Here is a 23,035-nt window from a genome sequence, read left to right on the forward strand (position 1 = left end):
CGATGGCGATTGTTGACGGCAGATTTGGGTGAATGAAATCAGAGGTGAACGATAGGATGGGGATGCATTTGGGGAGCTGAATTTGATCTCGGCTAATGCGCAGCAGTGACATGGATTGTGGCATCAGGAGGGTCACGAGGGGTAGGGACCGTGTGGAGTGTGGATCCGCCTTCATGCATTGCCGATCAGAGCTGATGATCAAGACATTATAGAAATATGCAATGTCTTGTACCGAGCAATGTTGCCCCAGTGGAATGTTGTCATAGAATCAGACTCTGTATTGAACCTGGAGGAATCCGATGAGGTGTGAAGCTGCTTTCACAGATGTCCAGTCGGGGACGGGTCAGCAAGTCCAGTTGGGACGCGTCCATTCATTATTCAGCAACAATGAATTCAGTATTCCCGCACAATGCCAAGGATTTCCTTGGTGTCAATGCAAAACGCGAGTTAAATGTTTATTGCGTTCCGATGCAAATCGCACCCTCATGCACGTACACACAAGGAAACGCCAATACTGCAACAACCTTGACACGATGCATCGTAACCGGTAGAGAGAGAGGACTTCACTTCCTTTCGGCAGAGGAATTGGTTCACTGATGATGGTGATTGTAAAACGTGTGCTGAGCAGTAAACTTATAGCGAGGCAGATCTTAAGGCTGGCCCTGAATGAAACTAATCACCCTCGAGGTGTTACATTATTGAGCCCCAAAGATGGTTGTCAGAGTTGTCTAGTTATAATCGTTGACTGTGTGTGTGCCCAATATCAGCTCTGCACTTCTATAATCTAGACTCGAGAGCATCATTCAGATATGTAATCAATCAGTCTCAGCAGCCAATGCCTGGAGACCCCAAAAAGTGGAACGTCACTGATATTTACCAGATAAGCCATCCTGGATGTGTTTTTGTAATTCATATTTATGTCGGGGGCCCTCTTTAAATATCTGGGCATTTCGAGAGCTGCCCCTGCTTGGGACGTGTCTAGATCCGCCTCTGGACGGCCTGATCAGTGTCTCGAGTGGATTCACCATCACCAGTTACCACGCGCGGGTGATCGTGCAGCAGCTGTCCGTCAAGTCGCAACCACGTGGCGATGCAGGCCGCCTGCCGCACGCTCGGGACGCACCTTGCACACGAAATGTTCCATCTCGGGGGATTTTCCAGGTGATATGTTTGAATAAATACGTGAAGTCAACTTGTTATTTCCGTATTTCTAGACAAACAACACGCCTACTGCAGGAGGACAAGTTCGTGAAATGTTTAATTAATTAAGTAGTTGATAACAACAATGTGTGTGCGTGTGGTTTCCCTTCAAGGGCGCTGATTCTCTTCTCGCGTCTGGCCACAGCGCGTTCGGGAGCGAAATGCCAATGTCGAGGTCTACTAGCCACGACGAGAGGGCTTGAGCAGAGAGTTCGTGTCGGGTGCGAGGCGTTCGATTGCCGTCGTCTGACTCTCGTTGCAACATCGCCCCTGGGAGTGGCGGGCGTCATCGCGAATGCAGCCGACTCGACGTGACTTTGCAAATAGGGGCCGTGATTTGCTTAGCGAAGCCCTCGACAAATTCCCAACCAATTGGTCACCACCGCAATTGCGCAAGTACCCCTCGCCCTCCCCCCATGCTTTGCATTCGCTACGCCCACATTACCAATTGTGAGGGTCCAGTGAGTGTGAGATTAGCCTTTAAACATTACTGGGTGTGACTTCAGCGTCCGAAAACCCCAAAACCTCAAGCCCCCTAGGTAAAACACGCGTCTTGTGTCCGACTCGCGATTGATAGGATCTCCGCTCCTACGAGATGTGTTCAATATGCACACTGGACGTCTATGTTATTCTTTCGAATAGCAGGATGGAAAAGCACCCGTGTCGAAACGCGTTCGAGTCGAATGCGATTCTTTTTTCAACCGATCCGAGACGACGGCAGCAGCAGCAGCAGGAGGCGCTGTGTGGACGCGGCGTCAGGCGACGATGCGTTGTTTGGTGGCTTCACGACAGTGGCAGTTCGACGATCCTGAACATGACCATACTGATTCCGGCCAGGGCATGTGGAATATTCCCAACTGGCTCAGGAAGAGCACTGCCAAAAGCTTGCATACGCACGGATTTATGTTCTTGTATAAATAGAATTGCAGACGCCCCTGTTTACGCTGATCGTGGATAGCGTTTATTAAAAAGTGCAACGTCGTCAAAGCGAAACGAGATCCGACAACTCCAGTTCTGCTCCACCCCACCAATCGTACAGCCATTTCCCCCAAGCAATCAACACGCCCTGCGTATGCTGCCGCTCGTTAACATTAACTTGCTCATTAGCCACACACCTCTGCGAGGGGAGGCGCGAATGAAGAACACTGGACGTGGGAAATCACTGTGGGCTGCAGAGACTCTGGCTGCCCCCGCCGAGAGGGGTTCAAAGTTGAGACTTATAATAATGTTTACTTCTGCATTAGGATGGTTGGCCAACACGAATGACTGTACATCGTGCGTGTTCAGCTATGGGAGGAAACCGAGGAAGATGCATACTCCACGCAGAAAGTCTCCAGGGTGAGGAATCGAACCCAGGTGCTTATTACTGCGAGGCACGCGTCACCAAAGCGCGACCACGCAGCCGCCACAGGCACGGGGCTTGAGCAGGGCGCTTCGCCGAGGCTGGAGGCTGCTGCAGGGAGTCGTGCGCGTGGAAGGCAGCGGCTGCTGCTGCTACTCGTCCACTCCCCCACAGATCCGTGCACCCACTCGGCCTGGCCTGGCAGCCTCAGTCACGTGGCTGTAGCCTCAATGATCTCTGCGTTGCCGAGTGCAATGCGGTTTCACGGGAGCACTTCAACCTGCAGGCAGAAGCACGCTCATGTTTCGTACACACACACATGGGCTGTGTCCTGGGATATCCAACACGAGCGTCTTGTCACGAATGAGGAATTATGAAGCACGCTATGACATCATTGCAGTGATGCCACTGTACGGAGCTCTTGATGCTGATTTTCAATTATATTATTTTAGGAGCTTCAACCTGTTGTTATCCAGCCCAGGATGCATGTCCTAGGTACACAACACAAGAGCGGTTTGCTCTTTGGATTGTTCCCTTTAGGGTATAAGGTAACCCAGAATCCATCCGATGGAAACAGATGGGGATTAGTCCACCTGCTCTACTCCCAAGCCAGGGTATGGCACCGACGCCCACAGGAAAGGAGTTTCTGGACATCTGTGCGTTGATTCACCAACCCTGTCTGCCTCCACAGCGCTGGATTAGAGGCCATGTGCAGGGAAGCCACCGCCATCCAGCTTCATGTCCGTCAGAAATGTCGTGCACGGACTTTGTGAAAGGGCTGGATGGTCCTCGCTCAGAGTACGAGTTGAGAATATGCCAAGATCCGCAGCCCCCCCCCCCCCAACGTCATTATTGCAGCTCCAGTGTCTGTGGTGGCGTGGGATTTCACTGCTGCATCTGCTTCGTATTTTTTCCCCTTTTACTCCGGTTACATAAGCTGGATGGTTCGGAATATTATACTTGGGTGGATTAGAAATCAATCATCAGACGATCACACCACTCCTCACACGAGCCGTTGCGTTGTGCAATGGCGCTCAGCGGCTCATTGTTGAGAATGGCGAGCGTGGCGCTGCCGTGCCAGCAGGCAGATCGCGCGCAAGCAGGGCTTGCTGAATAATCAGCGAAGTACATTTGGTATGTGCGCCATTGGCATAATGCAAGGTTATCAGGAAAGTGCCGTGTTTCACAGTCCGCAGTAGTTTCACAGTAGGGGGGCAATGTTGCCGTGTGCAATCCAAATGGAATAATTTGGCTAATTTTTACTCTTTTTCTAATGTCACGGGATCTTTAACGTCCATTGTGAAGCAGATGGCGCACATTTCGCCGTTAATGCACCTCCAGTATTAACCAGAGCGGCCTCACGGCATCAAACCGCAAACCTCTGCAACCAGCAGTGAACGCGCTACTCCTCGGCCACGTCACCGCCCAAGTGTGGCCTGCTGACGTTACACGCCTCCAATATAACGCGGAAGGCAGGGTTGGTGGATCAGGTGGGGATGGGGTCTTCCACAAGATATGGATTTGTAGGGCAATCTGGTGCCACAGGAAGTAGCTTTCAAGCCACCTGTGCAAAGTACGAGCGTTCTCCCCTCATCGTGAGTGGCTTTCCAGACACTTGGTTTCTCGCACGTGCGAAACAGTCAGATCCATATAAAACAAAGCCATGGATCTCAATGGAATGTCTTTTTTTATCACTCCGATAAATGGTACAATTATACAAACAATTAAGTGACTCCCACAGACCGGTGTTCTGCGTTACACAAGAACCACAAGGTTTATTTTCTCGCTGATCATTTCCAGCACATGACTTTTTTAAGTTTGGTGACAAGGTCATGTGACAAGGTCAGTATCCGTCACTACAAGACAGCGTACAACACACGGACTGGCTATACAGACACCAGGTGAGGCGGCAGAAAGGACAGGTGCTGCTGCTGCTGCGGTTACTGCTGGACACGAGCCACTCCAGGCTACCACCCACCCATCAACTCCTAATGACGTTCACATCCATCTAAATATCAGTGGTGCTGCATAAGCATTTTTTTGGAAGCACAAATAAAAATAACGTAAGGTTAAACCAAGGAAGAACACGGAAAATAAAACCAAGTTACGGCCACAACACTGTCAACTTTGCACGGGTTTCCATTATCCCCCCCCCCCACTCTGGCGAGGGAGGAAATGGGGCCGAGTGTGTTTTAACCAAATGGCTACTACCTACTGCATGGGATACGACTACATCACTTCACATCTGAGCAAGCAGCACGGAGGCAGCAGAGCAATGCTGCTGCTGCTGCACCTTCTCGACCTAAGCCACCTGCGGTGCGCACACCCTCACCCAAAAGCTCGACAACCACACACAACAGGCATTCTTGATATTCATTTATGTACACACGAGGACACGAGTTCAGCCGGAGAGCGTGTGAACCTGGCGCAATGTGGATATGTCCGAATCGTTACGTGAATAATGGAATAACATCAGGGCTTACCTGAAATGTAAAAAGTGCTACATATTCTCAAACACGTGAATACAGATATGATTACAATTGACGCACTTCAGCTCGCCGCCGTGGATGTGCAGGGCCCTGTGCAGCAATCGTTAAGGCATCCCCCCTCCCCCCAAACGGAACTCCCCGGTTGTGACTTAAGCACAGTTAGACTCGAGTGAAACTGCCGAACCTAAAGGGCGAGGGGTGTAGAAGTTAAACGTTGCACTCGCGTTGCGGTCCGTCGAGTCCCAGATCGAACAGTGCGTCGTTCGGAGCGCTGCCGATCCACAGAACTTATCAGACTGCCGGATGAGTCTCCTCTTTGCTTGCTTCCGGGGCTCGATGAGGCGCCAAGTGAAAGTTCTGATCGATTTGCCTGTAGAGTAAATCAGCTGCGATCACACCCTTCGTTATACCACATCGCAGGGTTAGAACGCAGCAGCACGCGTGTGTGTACGAAGGTTTCCATGTTTACTCCAACATTACTGCAGGTGCCTTCAACATTTACCACCACAATAACTTGCACATGTTCTTCCTAAGCCGGATGATGCTGTACATGCATTTCAGTTGCTTTTATCCATGGGTTTCGGTTTACCTTTAACAACAAATTCACAAACACGCGTAAAAGTCATGCACTAAAGGTTGATTGGCCCAAGACATGACCTATACCTAGACACGGTGACAAGCGCCTTGGCTAATGTCAGCCAATGCACACAAGCAGAGACTCGTGTGTGTGTGTGTGTGCCATGCACTGGAGGTATTGTGGCCTAAAGCACACGCTGGGCCATGGCACAGCCATCAACTCCGTTCATATTTATTCGGATATAGCGTCAACATCGATACGCTGCGAAGATGCAGACTTGTGTTTTAGGCCGGTGTTAACCCTGTGACATTTTACCAGCAAGCCAGTGCAGTGGGCAGCGAGAGGCAATTACCATTGCCAGCCTGAGATATAAATTACACGATTTCACAGATGCCTTCCCTGCCCCACCCCTACAGTAAAGCAGCTCTCCTCTTTGCATAAATAACATCTCAATACACAACTACCAGTTATGAATAAGTACAGTAATTTTCTTAACACAATAAACAAGCATAAAACACAACATTTAAACCAATATAAAAATGTGCATGATGGTAGCCAGTTATACGTAGCTACGGAGATTCTGCAATGTGCAGAGTTTGGCTGCGATGATAAGGTGAACTGAAGAGCCATTGGAGATCCTCCCGACCCATCCCTAGAGAATGGCGCAGCATCTGGGAACCTGCATTATATGTCTGTGGAGCCCCAGAATCTGTATAGCAGGTTTTTAAATGTTATCAACATGTCATCTTATCAGAAGGTAATACAGCTTTACAAAATATCACCCACAAAGCCGTAAGTGTATTAATAGCGCAATTTAAAGCTAAGTTGTTTATTATCCGTATTTTAGTCTAATACTTTGCGGAGTGATACAGGTCGACTACGTATGATACTGTGATACTGTATATTTCAGCTTCCAGGAATGATAACAATAGGCAGGTGGTGGTTGCGGAACGTTAGACGTAGCTGTGCGATATCCGCACGTTGCGTTTTTAATAACATGAAGCCATCAGGCGACCGGCACCCCCCCCCCCCCCATCCGTGTGTGATTCAGCTCCTTCCAGGAAGCTCGAATCTCTACAACAGATCAATGGTGCACGTCACACGTCATGATTTCATAAATTCTGAAGGTTTCCACTTTAGGGGAATGGTTGGACGCATCAGAACTCAGCAGCAGCAACGATGCTGCGGCCCAAGCCCAAGTCTCGGAGCCAGAATTGAGACCTCGCGACTGCTGCGGCCCGAGAACCTCTCCGTGCAGAAGTCTGCGAGAGGCGCGTTGGTAAGCGTGATGGGGGAGAGCAGCCAAGCCCCTGTTACAAGCATTACCTTACAGCTGCTCACTCGGGCAGAGTGTGACACCACAAGCAGAGAACGTCACGCGTGGAGGCGACACGGGGGCACGGAACAGAACACGGCGGGGGTCGAGAGCAAAGCGTCCGGTTTCAATCCCACAGCCGAGCGCGCACGGTCAAAGGGAGTCCGGGGTAAAGGGACACAGCGGGGAAGGCGCTAAGGGACCACAGCCAAAAGGAGGATAAATCAAATAAATACATGAAAATTTAAAACGATTACAATTTGCTATATACAAACACAGTCTGCATAAACGACCAGACTTCCGAAGTGGGCTTTTATACACTGACCGCAAGCAAATGACTTTGCTGCAAAAGAACAAATAAATAGAAAATAAAGTGATCCGAGTTTAGTGCGGAGTGGTAGGAATGGTGGTCGGCAGACTGAGTTTTTTCTCCATTTGTTTTTCCCGTCGTTCGGTCGCAACTCAGAGTCTCAGCTGGAGCCCTTGGCCTCTTGACTGCTTGGATCTGTAGAACACGCTCACGGACGGAGGAGCACACAGTCATCAGGAGAAGAGACACGCTGGGCTATCACCCCCAGATATTGTTACGCAAACTCAGATTCTGCCATGAAAATATAGACCTGCTACTGCTCACTCAGAAAACATTTGTTAATTGTAAAAAAAATAACTTTATTCACGTGAGCCAAGGGTGAGGGCTCAGTTTTCAGTTGTATTTTGGTATCTGTGATGAAATCAGTGCAAGTAAAAACATGACTACACCTGTTCACTTAATTTTGCAAGTTGTAACTAATTCTAGACCAGTTTATCCCTGACCGACCATGGCCTTTAATAGTAACGAGCTCTCCTGGTGTGCTAGAGGCAGGGGAGCGCACCGCACGGACATCATCATCATGTGCTCTGCAATCTCACACTGCAGGGCTACAAAGCGTACATCAGATGACAGAACAGCAAGGTTACTACTGCCGACCCAGCTGTAAGGGTTATTCAGTGTTATCTATTCACATTTGTGAGTTTCATTAAAGAAACTGGACACTCATCTCAATGCAGGATCCTCTGAGAGATAACCTCGAGACTCATCGAGGCTCTCTAGCATAGACAAGGGCATAAACAATGCCCTCATCTCCGAGTCTGCAGACGAACGGAAGTTTGGCTGCACGGGCAAGGGCATCGTGGAGATATTCCGAGTGTAATCTGCCGTGCAGGCTGCGGTGGCAGGGGGGGCCCTCACCGGATGGTGCCGGCCAGGAGCGGGTTGAAGGCGTAGAGCCAGTCCTGCATCTCCTTGTCGTTGCACGCCTGCAGTAGCAGGCCGCGGTGCTGCGTGCACACCGCAAATGTGTTCGCCGTCTGCACCGACGGGCGCCACCATCGCCGCCGTGGGGAAAAGGGGCAAGAATCAGTTTCCCGCGGCAACTGGCACTTCTTCCACGGACTCGAAATTATTCACGACGGCCAGGGGAATCGCTCTCTCTCTCTCCTCAGAGCTGCTGGGAGACGCCCACAAGGCTAGACACCGGGATACTCGGCCAACACTATCCGTGCAACGGAGAGATTCAACAGGTAACCCCCATTCATCGAGTAAACATTCACAGAAAAATCCCACACCATGAAGATTAATATTATAGCAGCAGCACATACAAATTAAGGCCAGATTGGCTCAGCCTGTCCCATGGCAGACGTAGTGACGCGTGCATAAAATCCAGGGCTATCGGAGGCCTGGGTCAGTGAATCATGCAGACTTGTGATATTTCCAAACCCACCCGCTGGGTTGTGTGGGGGCCATGAGTTTAGCAGTACAGCAAGTGAGGTTGTGAATTAATTTTATACAACCATTGTGTTATCACACCACAGGCATGGGCTCTCTCTGGGTTCCACCACAACGATCTAGAATAATGAAACAATAATTGAAAATGATTTTGGCAAATAAATATTATCAAAGACTATGGGTCAAAGTTTTAATACCCATTCTGCAACACTGTGCAGTGCTCATCTCTACTAGTGGACCAGAGCCGGTTTTTGGAAAACACAGATTCCAATAAAAAAAATACCGGTTGTTTCTGCACCGTCATGGTGTGACAATGCATATGACACAACGGTACGATGAGACTCTTGAACATTGCGACAAATCTTTGTGCCATTTGCCAGGCAAATGCCTGGTGTCCCGGTAAAGGGCCCAGTCCTATCCTGGCCTTAGCCTGCCTCCCTGAGCCTTGCCCGAATTTCTCTCAGGGAAGGCATTCATCGCCCCATCACGTCACAAGATCCATCATCAATTTAAAGCGGAGTATTACACCTCAACGTGTCACCGCCCCGTACATCGCCCACTGCGCCCCGAGTCAGGTGCGTCATTGCGCTGGCGCCGTGCCGTTGGCCGCTCACCTTGAGCATGGCCTGCTGGTCCTCGCTGTACTCCACCTGCGCGTTGGACAGGTTGAGGACGCCCCTCTCCACGGGGTCCTTGTCGCTGTTGTAGATGTAGGCGTAGGGCCGGCGCACGGCCACAAAGCGCTTCAGCCACGAGTTGGTCTGCGGCTCCAGGAAGTGCAGGTAGCCCTTCTTGGACACGACGGGACTGGGAAGGGGCAGACGACAACATTGGGTGGCGTTAGCTCAGGGGTAATCTGGAAAAGGGAATCTTTCTCTGCACAGGCTCCAGTGTGCTTAGACACAGAGTTCATGCTTTGTACGCAAGTCTTTGATACGTAAGTTAAGTTATTCCCGATCACAGATCACTTGAGGTTTTTAGCGAAGGGGGCGATGGTTGCGGTGGAGACCTGGCTCGTATCTCCTCGATGTCCGGCACAAACTTGGCGATGGTCTTGTCGAGGTTCGGCTTGCTGGGGGAGCGACCGACGCGGTGCGGGGCCGGCAACACGAGGCTGGGAGCCACCTCGGTGTCCGGGGACGGGCTGGGCGTGCGCGACACCGCTTCCGGGGTCCTGCAGAAGCAGCAGCAGCAGCAGCAGGAGCAGCAGAAAATTACTCTGCGTCATAACAAACAGCAACCCAATGGCGTTAAACAATATGCTTGAATACTAATTAAAATAGTTACCATGTTACTTGGGTTAAAAGGTTCTTTATTTAATCAAGTATGAAGCCATTGTGACATATCACCCGTTTTCCAATGGAGACCCTAATGACCGTGATTACGCAGGAAGCCCTACGCCAGTTGTGGAAATTCAACCTTCCTATGGAAGCGGATACATTAGCTATTGGAAATCCACTGCTGACTTTCTCACAAAAAAGGAGAAACCATTTTACCGACCCTGGATGGATAATGGGTTGAGTCAGCCACCAACCAGGATTTGCAAACCGTTCGCTCCAGTGCCGGTCAACGACTCGTCAACGTGAAGACACGCTCGCCGAAGGTGATTGCGAGGCAGCTCGAGCCGTGGCAAGGACGCTCGGCCGCCCGGCTCTCACGGCTGGAGACGTCGCGGGCTATCGGCGGTGCCGGGCCATGGTGCGGTGCTCACCGCTGGTCCATGGAGCTGTAGCGCGTGTCGGCCAGGGAAGGGCAGGTGGAGGAGGGGGTGATGGTCGTGCTGCTGATGTCCGAGATGGAGAGGTCCCGCGTAAGGGTGGACGCCGTCTCCGACAGCTATGGTGGGGTGGGGGGGCGGTGGAAATCCGGCGTCAATGCCGGGAGGGGGAGGCAACGAGGGCGTGCTCGCGACAACGAGCAAGCTTGTGAAGCGAGGCTCGTGAGGGTCAGCTGGTCTCACCTTGTTATCACTGACACTGTTGAACACCTGGCTGAACTCTCGGTTGAAGGTGTGGGTCAGAATTCGCAGACACTGGAATGCACACATAGAAGATAAAGAGGCATTGCTTACGATTATGCTTGTGTCGTCTCATTCAGCAATCTGTCTATATCATATTCATGCAGCATAAATTGTGTATAAACTTTTGCTTAACCTACACATCTGGTGCTATGTGAGTCACGTGTAAAAGCAATCGTGAAACAAACTAAACGCATCTGAAGGCGCTTTTGTATTTTGCGCAGGTTAAAGGTATCTCGGGCATGAAGCATCATGGGAAATAAATATTAAGAGAGCTGCGATGCTAATTCTCGTTAGGTAGCGCACACAGCAGCCAGGGGTGGAATGCCGCCCGGCTCGTGGATCTCTTTCTCGTGCTTCTCCTCCGGCTGCGCAGCGCTCGCATCACCAAGGGCTGTGGTCATGAAATTTGAACCTTTTTAAACAGGTCCCGACATTGGTTTATTTATTTTCTCTCTAATTATCAACGACGAGTGTTTCAAGGGGGCGATCGCCCCCATCGTCCGCCCCTTGGATCCACCGCTGCACGTCGGCGAGAGGCCGACTTGGGGGCGACCGGGCCCGGGTGAGGGGGGGTGACGGGGGTGACGGGGGTGACGGGGGTGACGGGGGTGACGGGGGTGACGGGGGTGACGGGGGTGAGGGGGGTGACGGGGGTGAGGGGGGTGACGGGGGTGACGGGGGTGACGGGGGTGACGGGGGGCCGCGCGCGGCGCCACCTTGGCGGCGAGCTGCTTCTCGCGCTCCAGCAGCGTCTGCGTTAGCGGCGAGGCGTAGCCGCTGCTCTCGCTGGGCGTGGGCGTGTCCAGCGAGGGCGTGGCGGCCTCCTCTGCCGACGACGAGATGTGCGACGAGCAGCTGGTAGACGAGCTCATCATCCCGGCTGAGGCCGAGAGGGGGGACGAAGACGACGACAGGAACGAGTCGCAGCCACCGGCCGCCACGGCGCCCCCCGCAGCCGCCTGAGGCTTGTGGGCGCCGCCCTCCAGGCGCTCACGCAGCAGCAGGAAGTGACGCGTCTTCTCCACCTGCGCACGGCGGCACGCGGCGGGGCTCAGGGACTCGGAACGCGAGAGCGCGGGTTTGGACGAGTGAAGTGTCGCGCGTAGTTGCCACGGTCTGTGTGTGTGGTTAGTGACGCTTGATACTTTAAATCTGACATCTGAGCTCTTGAGTCTCTAATGTCACCCACAGGCAGAGGTGCCTTCACGTTGTGATTACAAATTCAGATGAAATGCAGAATACACGACACACAGACTTTCGAAAATAATTACATCGTAGAAGAAATTATAATTAAATACATAAATCAGTGCTGCAAGCTGCCTTCTCCAACCCACGCTGACCAGCACGGTGAAGTATGGTCAAATAGCGCCCACCACCAACACGGCAGACTGACTGGAGGCCTGTAAAGTACTATAATAATGAACATATTATTGACGGCAGGGATGGAGGGCGGTCGGCACTGCGCACCTCCTCCAGGTGGCTCAGGCGCTGCAGCTCCCACTGGTGGTCCAGGATGAGGCTGTCGCTCCGCGGCCTCCAGCCCGAGAGGTTCTCCTCCCCGCGCACGTATGCCACCGACGTGTCCAGCACGCGCCGCCTCCGCCTCTGCATGCCTGCGTGGATGCGCGAGCCACGTCACGACGGCGCAGCAGCCCCCCCCAAGTCAAACTGGGCCTCCGTGAGCTAATGCCGGAGCTCAAGTAAGTTACGCAGAAAAGCCTCAATGGGGTCTCGACTCCTCTTCAGGAAGGTGCTTCAGTTTTTTCAGGAGGGAAACAACGATTGATGTGTTTCACAATTAAGTGATTAATAAGTAATTTTTCAAATTTCCACAATGTTGCCCATAACACATCCGCAGCGATAACCAGGGCGGCCTGGCGGAGTGAAACCGCGAACATCTACAACAAGCAGCGGACGCTCGACCGCTGAACCGCATCACGGCCCCAGTGGGCTGAGTGGGTGGTGGCCCAGCTACAAGACCGGCCTGCCAGGTGATTGCCTGATAGGTCTACAGCCCAGTCCAATCCTGACCTGACTCCCTCTCTCCAAGCCTTGCCCCACTTACCCCAGTGACTCCTGCTGGCTGTCCTATGCAGATTCATGGTGGGGGGGGGGGTAGCAGGGAGTGCAGCTGTCGCCCCTTCATGATGGAGATTCATCATCATCAGGTCATCATTTAATATTACACTATCTCAAACCTTGTCCGTATAAAAAGGAATTATTATTTGGATGCAACATGAGAGGCATCTGATCCTTTAACTCATAAAATCAGGAAAGGGTGCCACAAGTTCAGTACCACCAAACCAACGGAACTGTGGTGCCAGCTGCACCACCTGCCTTGCCTACACATTTTCTAATTGTTAGACAACTTGACCCTATGAGCTTCCAAATATTGCTGTCAAATAAAATCAAAGTGATCTGCTTAACTCGTGGGTGAACAATGCGAGGTCGTTCGGCATGGGACTTCATGATCAGTCCGGAAAAAATCAAACAGCGCAAATGCCTCGGCCGCTTACTGCGGCACGATGCACCACACTCGCAGTGTGGCTGGGAAGGATCTGCCCGCGCAGTATCGCTCACCTGGGCTGCCATTGTCAGCCTGTCTGCAGAGGCTCAGCTCGTACAGCCCAGTGACTCGGTTACTGTCAAAAAGAAACAAACAACGACACAGAATTTTAGAGTCTTTATAAATTATGACGCAGAGTTCACGGCAAAACAACTGCCCTGCTTGCCGAGTGTTGTGTACAGCAATAATTATGTATTTAACACAGTGGCTGAGCAGTACGAGGGAAGAAGCAGAAATAAGAATTGTGACCTGCAGTGTGGTGGTGAGCAGGTGAGTGAGTGGGTAGATGGGTAGGTGAGTGATTGTGTTGTTGTGGTCTGCAGTGTGCTGGTTGAACACAGATTGAAGGAGACAGAATCCACAACATCTGTGAAGTGATGAGGAGGCGACTGACCACCGGTGATTGTGTGATTGGAGTGAATCGGTGATTGTGTTTGGTTACGAAGGGGACCTGTGCCTCTTGGTAAGTACTCGCCAACGCTCTCTCACCAGTCAGGCGAGCGGCTGTACCCACTGCCGAAGAGGCTGCGCAGGGAGCGCGGTGGCGTGATCTTGGCATCACGGGCGTAGAACACCATGCAGAAGTCCTTCGTGATCACAGCCGGCTGCGAGCAGTTTTCCATCTTCGAGAGGAATGCACCCACACACGTGCACAAACACGCACGCACACACGCACAAATACACGCACGCATGCACAAATACACACACGCATGCACACAGTGATCAATTCAGACCCTCGATGATGATGTAATTTTCATTGGGTTTGCAATAGGCCTCCAGGTTATTACTAGAGACAGGATTCGTATGGAAAGACTTGGCCTGCAACATAAAAAGATGGAATTTCCACTTCTGGTTTAGGGTTGCCAAAGGAGACATTGCATTCAACACCCATTTGAGTACTGTATTGGGAAAATATAAATATAACTTTTACTCTATTTACTTTGTTCATTAAAATCGTAAAGCAGCATTATATACTACAGCTTCATACATGTGTTTGCCATGAAGCCCTGAATCAACATTCACACAGCTGTGGACCAATGCTGTTTCTTGCGAGTCAACTGTGCCCAAGGATGCTGCTCTCCAGGCCCCAGACCCCTCACCTCCAGGTAGGCTGACAGGGTCATGTAGATCTTCTCCCCATAGGGAGTGACACGGTTCAGCTGCAGCGAGTTGTGGAGCGAGCTGTCCCACACGGCCTCGAAGCGAAAGAACGTCCTGCGGTAGCGGGGAACGACGCGGTCAGCAAGACGGCCGGCCGTCCGACGAGTCGGCACCGAGCAGAGCGGCCGCAGGTGTTAGTGTGCCGTGGTGTGCCGCGTGATGGTGTGGATGGCACAACATGACGTGTCTGGATTCCTTCAGACCTAATTTTATTTTACCCGTACTGCTCCTACACATGTACTGCCGCTGCTGCTGATGCGGCCTAAGATTTGGCGCGAACAAAGTTTTTGCGAAGCGTACCTTTAATAAAATACGAACACGGCAGCAAAACCAAATGCAAACTATAGAAGCAAAGTATGAAGCGAACTTGAAATGCAAGTGCTTGCGGGAAGCTTGCAACATGAATTGCGTAAGACGCACGACAGCACAATACCTAGGCATGTCGGAATCAAGACATTGCCTGCAAGAAATTAAACACAAACGTTAGTACCATCCTTGCGATGGAAAACAAAACATAAAAACACCAAAAAATGCAAAGCGTAAAACAAAAGACTCCGCGCATTACATAACACCGTGTGTAACACTTCTGTGCCCAAGATGACATTAACATGTGCCCTGCAATATATTCTTTAAAAAAATAAACAATTTGTATAACAGTATTTTTACAGTATATCTATTAGATACGTGTGCACTTTTTCCCCAACAAAGTAGAGTAAAAAAAAACTCCAAGTGAAAGGCATTCACCCAGACACTGCTCAAATTGTCAGCAGCTCTGAGTTTTGTTGGATGCACACAGCACAGGAGGAGTGTGGGAGCAAAGGCTCATGGGAGATTGGCAGGCGTGTGGGTGCACGTGGTCGGGTGCGGACGCACCTGTCGTCCCCAGCGGGGGAGATGTACTGGGAGGAGAGGATGTTCAGGGACAGAATCCCGGGGTCTGTGGCGGCGCTCTCCTCGAACTCGGGCGACGTGCGGATACGACCTGACCACCGCACACGCAACGCGCGCACGCACGTCCTCAAGCACAGCCGACTGCGACACAGGGACCCCTTCCCTCTGTCACTCCACACAATAGCAAGCACGTGTTTTTCTAGCAAGTGCCGGCATGTGCTCGTGACGACTGGAGAAAACCCCCTACGGACGCTGTCTTGCCAAACCAGGCCGGAGTTTGTTCCATTCCAACCTTCCTGCTCGTGAGCCAAGCGCTCTCACCTCCACGCCGTCTCTCATCTAAACAATGACTGAATCGCAGTACTCAGGTGTGATGAGCGTGCACCATTGAAGTGCACTTTGTGTAACCACCAGGTGAGATCTCCAGAGTCCAGGATAGAGGAGTCTCATTTGCAAGAGTGACCTGAGGGCAGAGGTCGCAATCGGGTACCCGATACCCGTACCCTACCCGATACCCGGCTACCCGTACCCGGCCGGGTACGGGTACCCGTTTGCGACCCTGGTGCGGCCGGGTACGGGTACGGGTGGGCCGTGAGTCACTGGTGAGTAACCGTTTGTCACTCTTTTCCCAACGTCTTGTCTCTTCTCACAATTCAAGTTCCTAGAATCAACCCACCCGCGCCTGCAACATGGCTTCATCCCAGAGGTCGCAATCGGGTACCCGTACCCTACCCGATACCCGGCCGGGTACGGGTAGCCGGGTATCGGGTAGAGTACGGGTACCTGATTGCGACCCTGGTGCGGCCGGGTACGGGTAAGGAATCAAAACCCGTTTGCGACCTCTGCCTGAGAGTGACCTGGGTCCCCACAAGGACAAAGGCTAAAGCATAAAAGAAGTGCCACGACACAGCATAAAGAAACCAGCAAAAACAACGTGTTACAAAATACATTAAAAAGACTGTCCAAACACACTTACTTTTATATACATTTTTTGTAAAATTAAGAAACATAAAAGGAAATATAGATTTTAGGTGATTTTTGCACAGGTGTGTAAACAGACAACAATTGTACAATAGCACCACACAGAATCGACGGCTCGCCATCACACTGTGATGAGACAGGAGAGTAACCAGGGCCGCCGCTTCTGAAGCAATGGCGTTCCAGGTGTTCAGGGCGCTAGTTAGCAAGAGGAGTGCCAGCTTCCCCGACTCACCGACGACGAGCTCGCGCACCTCCTTCCACTGCACCTCACTCTCCGTCTCGTGGATGATGGTCACCACGATGCGCCTCTGGATGCCCTGGTGGCGCGAGGGGGGGTGGCATGTGGTCATTAATACGATCCTGCCGCACCGTAGCATTCGATCGGCTACAACAGATTTTACACAATAATAATAGCTAATCAAAACAGACGGACGTGTGCGTTGAGAGAAGGGAGTAACGGATAGGAGTCTCTCAAGGTAGAGAGGAAAAAGAAATGGAGAGGTAAGAATGCAGACACTTTGCAGAGAAGGTCAAGGCCCTAAGCCTGTGTTTACAAAAAGATGGAGGGAAATTAAGATCATAGCAGGGAAAACCGGCTTCCCATTGAGTGGATGCTGACTGGTGGATTTCTCAGCATATTGGAAAATTCCTAAAGTGTCAGGCAGCGTGCGTCACGGTGAACTTATATTTAATTCCGAGTCCGGTACCCTCGTTAGTGGCCATGTAATAAATCACCCCTTGGCAGCTTGTCGAGTTGCCACAATTTATGTCAAGGATGTACGTCTTTGCGTTCTGTTTGGACTACCTCAATACATTGCCTCTGGTTTGTTGTCTGGTTTGTACCGTCTCATCGACTCAAATGGTCAAAATATAACATTGGCATATGATTTGCATGCCAACAGCAAACAGTCAATTATTACACGCACAATTTCATGCACGAGGGTCTAAACAGATTTAAATGATTAATCGAGAGTCGTTACACAGACACACGAGTGGGTGGATTCACCAGACAGGTTAGGCTGCTGCAGCGTTGAAATCTGCGCGAGCGCTTCCGCGATAGCGTCGGTGAGGTGATTGAGCAGCGCGACGCTCACCTGGTGGAGCAGGTAGACTCCATGGCAGGGGATCCCACTGCTGTGGTCCACCAATGCGGGGATGTACCTGCACACACAAGAGGGAGCGTCGATGACCATCGCTCGTACCGCAGCCGTCCGTCACGGCAGCTCCTCGCAGACACTGTGCTCTCAAACTCGCCAAACACGGGGCCTCGCATTCTGCTCAAGGGTACAGACTGCTTCTGACTCCGGGGAACACTGAATCAACCAGAGCTACAACTGAAACATAATTGTCTCTGAACCTATCATCATCATCATCATTACCATCAGCCGTGGTAAATCCAGCAAGGGATTAAGGTCTCCTGAAGTCACCACAACCTCTCACTATCCCGAGATGTTTTCCTTGGCTGCCACTGACCATCGTCCATCATCCCTTATAGCTGCAATGCGTCCTGCGGTTTGTTAGATGTTCTTAATCGACGTATCTTCTCTAATGCAGGTGGTCTGTCTTTAAATCCTGCATTTCTCCACGCTTCTTTGTGCACTGTATTTTTTTGTTATTAACCACGTTTTTGAAGCCATCGTCCCCAGTAAATGCTGAAGAGGAAGCTGGCACTGCCAAGCCAAATACTACTGTGAACAGGAATTATTAATGGATAGAGTCTGAAACAACAAAAACATGGCTCTCACTCTACATCACGTATTGCACTCAATTCAGCATCGATGCGTGGCCAACCAACTGCTGCCGCTACAAAAAGTAAAATATACAGAGAAGATAAAAAATGTACGGCGTGAAGGAACAACAATGGGCGGGTGTGAGGCTGGCCAGTGGGTCCCTTATGAATAATGTGAACGTGCGGGACGCGTCGCGCCTTCGTAACGTCCGCCGGAGAGTCGTGCGTTTGCGGCGCCCTAGGGAAGAGCGGCATGCGCTCCTCCGCGTAAACGTCTATGGCCCTTCCTGTTCTACCCACAGGTGCACTGCCTTCACTCTTGACGTTCCTACGACCGCAATTTATTTGCGAACGTTAACAGAGATTTGGAAATGTCCACCTTTGTAAAGTAATATGCGGTCCCCTTTTTGCAGTGGGAGCATTTCCTTTAACTTTTATGAAACCAGATCAGAATTAAACGAGTGCAGTGGGAGCAGTGTAAAGTGCAACGAACAAAAAACCTCGCCACCACCTTCAGCGCCAACACTGCCGTGTGGCATGACCACAGGACGCCGCGTAAATGAAGAATGCGGTGAGTAATGAAGGTCTCTCAGGGAACGCCAAACTGCGCTCGCTGTACCGCTCATGGAGGGCAGCGCTGAAATGGATAAGTGGCAACCGCTCAGGTGAAAGCAGATGGAAGGGGCGACGTGTACAGCATGGGCGCACGTGTGAGCGTGAGCGTGCGTCTGCCGAGCCGGCACGCGACAGCGAGGCTACTCACTCCCCAGTCGGCTCCAGCTCCGAGATCTCCACCCACAGCAGCAGGTCGTACTTGCAGTGGCACTGGCCCGTGTTGGGCTTGCTCACCGTGTTTAGCTTGGTGGCCGGCACTAGGAAGAGAGGGGGAGAAAGTCATCGTGCCCACCTGGAACGTCGTTGCCGACGGCCGCGGTGCCCACGGTGCCGCCGCCGGAACGCCGGAACGCCGGAACGCCGGGCGAGCGTCCCGCACCCTCTCCTCTGCGCGAGCGAAACCGCCATCGGGTCGGATCGATTTGCGCGGCCCGCCCGGTAGATTTTGCGGGCAGCCACTCGACGGTGGCCATTCCCCTCGGAATTAGCAAAGCGTACAAGCGCCTGCGGTGTTTACAGACGGCAATTGGTGGGCAAGGAGGGAACTGCTCATCGGCGCCAAGACGCCGGCACATCTCCTCTGACACTCCGCATCACTTCCGTAGTTGTCTCCCAGTCCGGGCTCTGCCGGTAACTATTTAAAATAGATTTTAATGTGTGGATTTATAAATACGACTGTTAACCGTCAACTTTGAGTTTTTTTTACAATGGTTTAACTTTTGGCGGGCGTCCCGTTACCATGGCGCTGCAGGATGACCGGCGGGGCTAGCAGCAGCATTAGCGGCGGGCGGCAGCGGCGCCGGCGAGGGCCGCACAGGGGACGCTTCGGGGCGGCGGCCGGAGGACCAGGGCCCACCGCTGGTGCCGGCGCCGTGGGCAGCGCCGGCTCCAAGCTGTCCAGCAGCCGGGCGGCGGCGGACACGGCGACGTGAGCCGAGAAAGCGTCCAGCACGCACGAGCTCACGCAGCCGGAAACCAGACACTTAACGAGCTCTATCTTTCTGTCGTGATCTGCAGGCGGCGGTGGCGATGGAGGCGGTGGTGGAGGTGGTGGCGGCGACGGAGGGTGGGTGCGGCCGAGGTGGAGGGTGATGAAGTGAGAGTGGGGGGTGCGGCGGGTTTGGGGGAGAAAGGAAAAAAAACGAGACAAACAAAAACATCCATGCGATGCGAGACCATGCGGGGAAACGGAAACACAAAAACGCAATGTTTGAAAATCAAAATAACGTTGGTTTGGAAGCATGAAGATACTAAACAAAATCATGGAGAGGTTTTTTTTGCAAATTAAATGTTCAAAGTAAGCATTTTGTATGAAAAAACCTTTACGCGAGACACGGTAGATGAAAATAATGTTTTTCCAATGATCCGTGAAGACTTTGTTATTACTCTGCTCTGCAGGCCCTCATCTACTCTGCTCTGCACGATCCACCTCAAGTGGAATCCTGGGACTGTCGACTATGCGGGTCCCCACACGACTACGCGTCGCCATCCTCACTGCTACCCCGCGGCCGGGGCGCTTCTGTTCCGCGCCGTGTGAGCCGGAACGCCGCGGAGCGCCCGGCGGGAGCAGCGAGTGGCCTACCTGGCTTGGAGAGCGGCATTGCCGGCGGGAAGTTGCGGCGGGAAGGCGGGATGGGGCTGCAACAACACGTTGAGAAAGCAACGTCAAAGAGGCATCCTGGGAGGCACTGCGCGAGATTCTGAGTGCGCGACTCCGTGTGCGCTACTCCGTGTGCGCGACTCCGTGTGCGCGACTCCGTGTGCGCGACTCCGTGTGCGCTGTCATGGGTCCGTATCGCCCCTCCAACTGCTGGAGCCGATATCAATTACTGTAATGTTTTAAAAAAATCTTTCTCCAATTTAATCCTAACCCTGGATTGTGACAATACATAGAATTTATCACTAACATACAACTCTTGTGTGTGCGTATCTGCTTGTGTATGCACGCCCGTGTGACCGTCTCTGTGTGTACACACACCCACGTCCTGATGTTTGTGTGTGGGGAGTTGTGGTGCAGCGCTATAAACCTGGCACTGCGCTATGAACCCGGCGACCCGGATTAGATTCCCGCTCACGGCCAACACCAGTGAAGATTATCTGAACCGGTCCCGGTCGACTCAGCCTCAAATGAGTACCTGGTGCGGTGTGTAAACATCGCCACTGGGGAGACAAAGGCGGTCGGGCATGGTGCTGGCCACCCACCCCCTCGTGTACCGCTCTGGCCTTCATAGGTGCTCGTGTTCCTTTGTGTACCCGTTTGCGTACACAAATCCATGACTGTGTACATGCTTGTGTATACATTTGCGTACACACCCATGTGCCAACATTTGAGTGTACAGGTTTGTGTACACACACCCATGTGGCTGTGTGTTTGTGTACACAGGCCCATGAGACTGTGTGTATGTGTTTGTGTACACAGGCCCATGAGACTGTGTGTACGTGTTTGTGTAAACAGGCCCATGAGACTGTGTACGTGTTAGTGTACACAGGCCCATGTGGCTGTGTGTTTGTGTACACACGCTCATGAGACTGTGTGTACGTGTTTGTGTACACAGGCCCATGTGGCTGTGTGTACGTGTTTGTGTACACAGGCCCATGTGGCTGTGTGTACGTGTTTGTGTACACAGGCCCATGAGACTGTGTACGTGTTTGTGTACACAGGCCCATGTGGCTGTGTGTACGTGTTTGTGTACACAGGCCCATGAGACTGAGTGTACGTGTTTGTGTATACAGGCCCATGTGGCTGTGTGTACGTGTTTGTGTACACAAGCCCACGTGTGCCCCCACCTGCTCAGCTCCCCGCTCTGGTTGTGCAGGGGGTGTTGCTGGTAGTGACCGAACACCTCGAACACAATCGGCTGGCTCTTGATGTACTCCACAAACGACTTGGTCACTTCCACGGCAATCTGCAACAGAGACCAGAACACTGAACAACACCCTTCGTCAACACCCGAGGGCCTCACTCTGTGTCCAGGCAACTGTTCAGGAAAGGGCAAATGTATTTACATTCATATTTATGTTTAGTTGTTTTTGCTCTAATCACCATTTGCACTTGATTCCATGGTAAAGCCTCTGTCATTTTGGTGACCCCAGATCTGTCACTCTTGTAAATGAGACGATTCTGAAAACCTCGCTATCCTTGTAACGACGATGACAATGACGTTGATGATGATGTGAGAGGTGTCCTCACATTCTGGACGTGATAGAAGGCGAGAGGCGGCAGGCCTCGTCCCGAGTTCTTGAGGGGCTCTGTGGAGAACGCCTCGTCGTGGCAGTGCAGGAAGCTGCCACACGGACCACAGTTTTCAAACCGATTACACGACGGAACACAATTTTAGTTCCTGGGTAGTAAGTGTCATTTCGTAATTGCTTATGCCTAAAAAGTATATAAAATGGCTATTATTCCCCACAAACTTTGATTCATATGTTGTTTTTTCTGACTTATTGTGAACGAAAAGACACAAATTCACCCGTTTTCTCATTGAAAATAGGTACATTTCAAAATATCACTGTCCTGGTCACAAAAGCAAAGTGTGTGGGGAATAATAGCCATTTTATGTACTTTCGAGGCATAAGCAATTAGGAAATAACACTTACTACCCAGGGACAAAAATTAAATTGTTACACAGTGTTATCTTTGAGCACATTCATATCTATATTCAACACGGTTGCTGAGCACAAGCCTTAGAGACCCAAAACGCCAAACGGCCAGGAACAAACAGCTCTATCAAAGTTGTAATCGATGAGTCAACTCGTTCATTGAATGGAGTACTCATGAGAGATTAGGAAAAAAGATGGGTGGGGATTCCAAAGAGGAGCAGTGGGTCAGTAGAAGCAGAACGAGAAGTGGTTTGCCCTGAAGTGTGGTGAGTGGTTGAGAGTGTTGGTTGTAACCTGCAGTGCGGTGGTTGAAAGCAATGCGGATGCGATGACAGATTCGGTGTCAACATGAGTGGAGGCATCAATGAGTCAAGTTCACAGGGACAGTCATGGATTAGGAGCCATCTGACTGCTGGTGAGCAAGTGACACAGGTGAAGTAATGTTTTAAAAATGTGATTTACCCATAGCTACTGTACGTTTGGTAATTTTCGCAGCGCTGAGTATTGGGCAGCAGAGAGCAGTGCAGCAGATGCATTGTTTACCGTCTGTTTACTGACATCAACGCAAAGCCCCCTTTCTCGTGGTCTGTGTGCCATGAAGATAGGCACATTCCTCGAGATATCACACAATAGATTTCCCTCTGATGGCCACAGTGTTATTGATAAATGTGTCGAGCTATTGAATGTTTTTTTACGGAGCACCCTTTACGTCAGGGCATCTCAGAGAGATGTACACACAATAAACAACAAACATTTTCAAAGTGCACCCTCAGTGGCAGCTGTC

General features: G+C 51.5%; 1 protein-coding gene across 11 annotated transcripts in view; it reads right to left on the bottom strand.

The window, feature by feature from the left end:
• Window positions 1–4,243: 4,243 nt before the first annotated feature.
• The window catches only part of KIF1B (kinesin family member 1B), a 109,869-nt gene continuing 91,077 nt past the window's right edge, over window positions 4,244–23,035 (bottom strand). For 4 of the 11 annotated variants that reach the window (XM_078869803.1, XM_078869805.1, XM_078869802.1 and 1 more), the window contains 19 exons: window positions 21,842–21,935; window positions 21,439–21,557; window positions 20,234–20,289; window positions 18,800–18,908; window positions 17,402–17,468; window positions 16,540–16,624; window positions 15,309–15,417; window positions 14,869–14,895; window positions 14,375–14,489; window positions 13,764–13,897; window positions 13,289–13,350; window positions 12,176–12,321; window positions 11,425–11,733; window positions 10,649–10,720; window positions 10,400–10,524; window positions 9,698–9,862; window positions 9,303–9,495; window positions 8,152–8,270; window positions 4,244–7,428 (listed from right to left, as the gene is read on the bottom strand). In XM_078869803.1, the coding sequence (XP_078725929.1) occupies window positions 7,386–7,428; window positions 8,152–8,270; window positions 9,303–9,495; window positions 9,698–9,862; window positions 10,400–10,524; window positions 10,649–10,720; window positions 11,425–11,733; window positions 12,176–12,321; window positions 13,289–13,350; window positions 13,764–13,897; window positions 14,375–14,489; window positions 14,869–14,895; window positions 15,309–15,417; window positions 16,540–16,624; window positions 17,402–17,468; window positions 18,800–18,908; window positions 20,234–20,289; window positions 21,439–21,557; window positions 21,842–21,935 (2,149 nt within the window). In that variant the 3' untranslated portion in view covers window positions 4,244–7,385. The remainder of the gene's footprint in view (window positions 7,429–8,151; window positions 8,271–9,302; window positions 9,496–9,697; window positions 9,863–10,399; window positions 10,525–10,648; window positions 10,721–11,424; window positions 11,734–12,175; window positions 12,322–13,288; window positions 13,351–13,763; window positions 13,898–14,374; window positions 14,490–14,868; window positions 14,896–15,308; window positions 15,418–16,539; window positions 16,625–17,401; window positions 17,469–18,799; window positions 18,909–20,233; window positions 20,290–21,438; window positions 21,558–21,841; window positions 21,936–23,035) is intronic. The other 7 variants (XM_078869808.1, XM_078869807.1, XM_078869810.1 and 4 more) reach the window with 3 other exon arrangements.

The sequence above is a fragment of the Lampetra fluviatilis genome, chromosome 28 (genome assembly GCF_964198595.1).
Source record: "Lampetra fluviatilis chromosome 28, kcLamFluv1.1, whole genome shotgun sequence".
Classification (NCBI taxonomy): Eukaryota; Metazoa; Chordata; class Hyperoartia; order Petromyzontiformes; family Petromyzontidae; genus Lampetra; species Lampetra fluviatilis.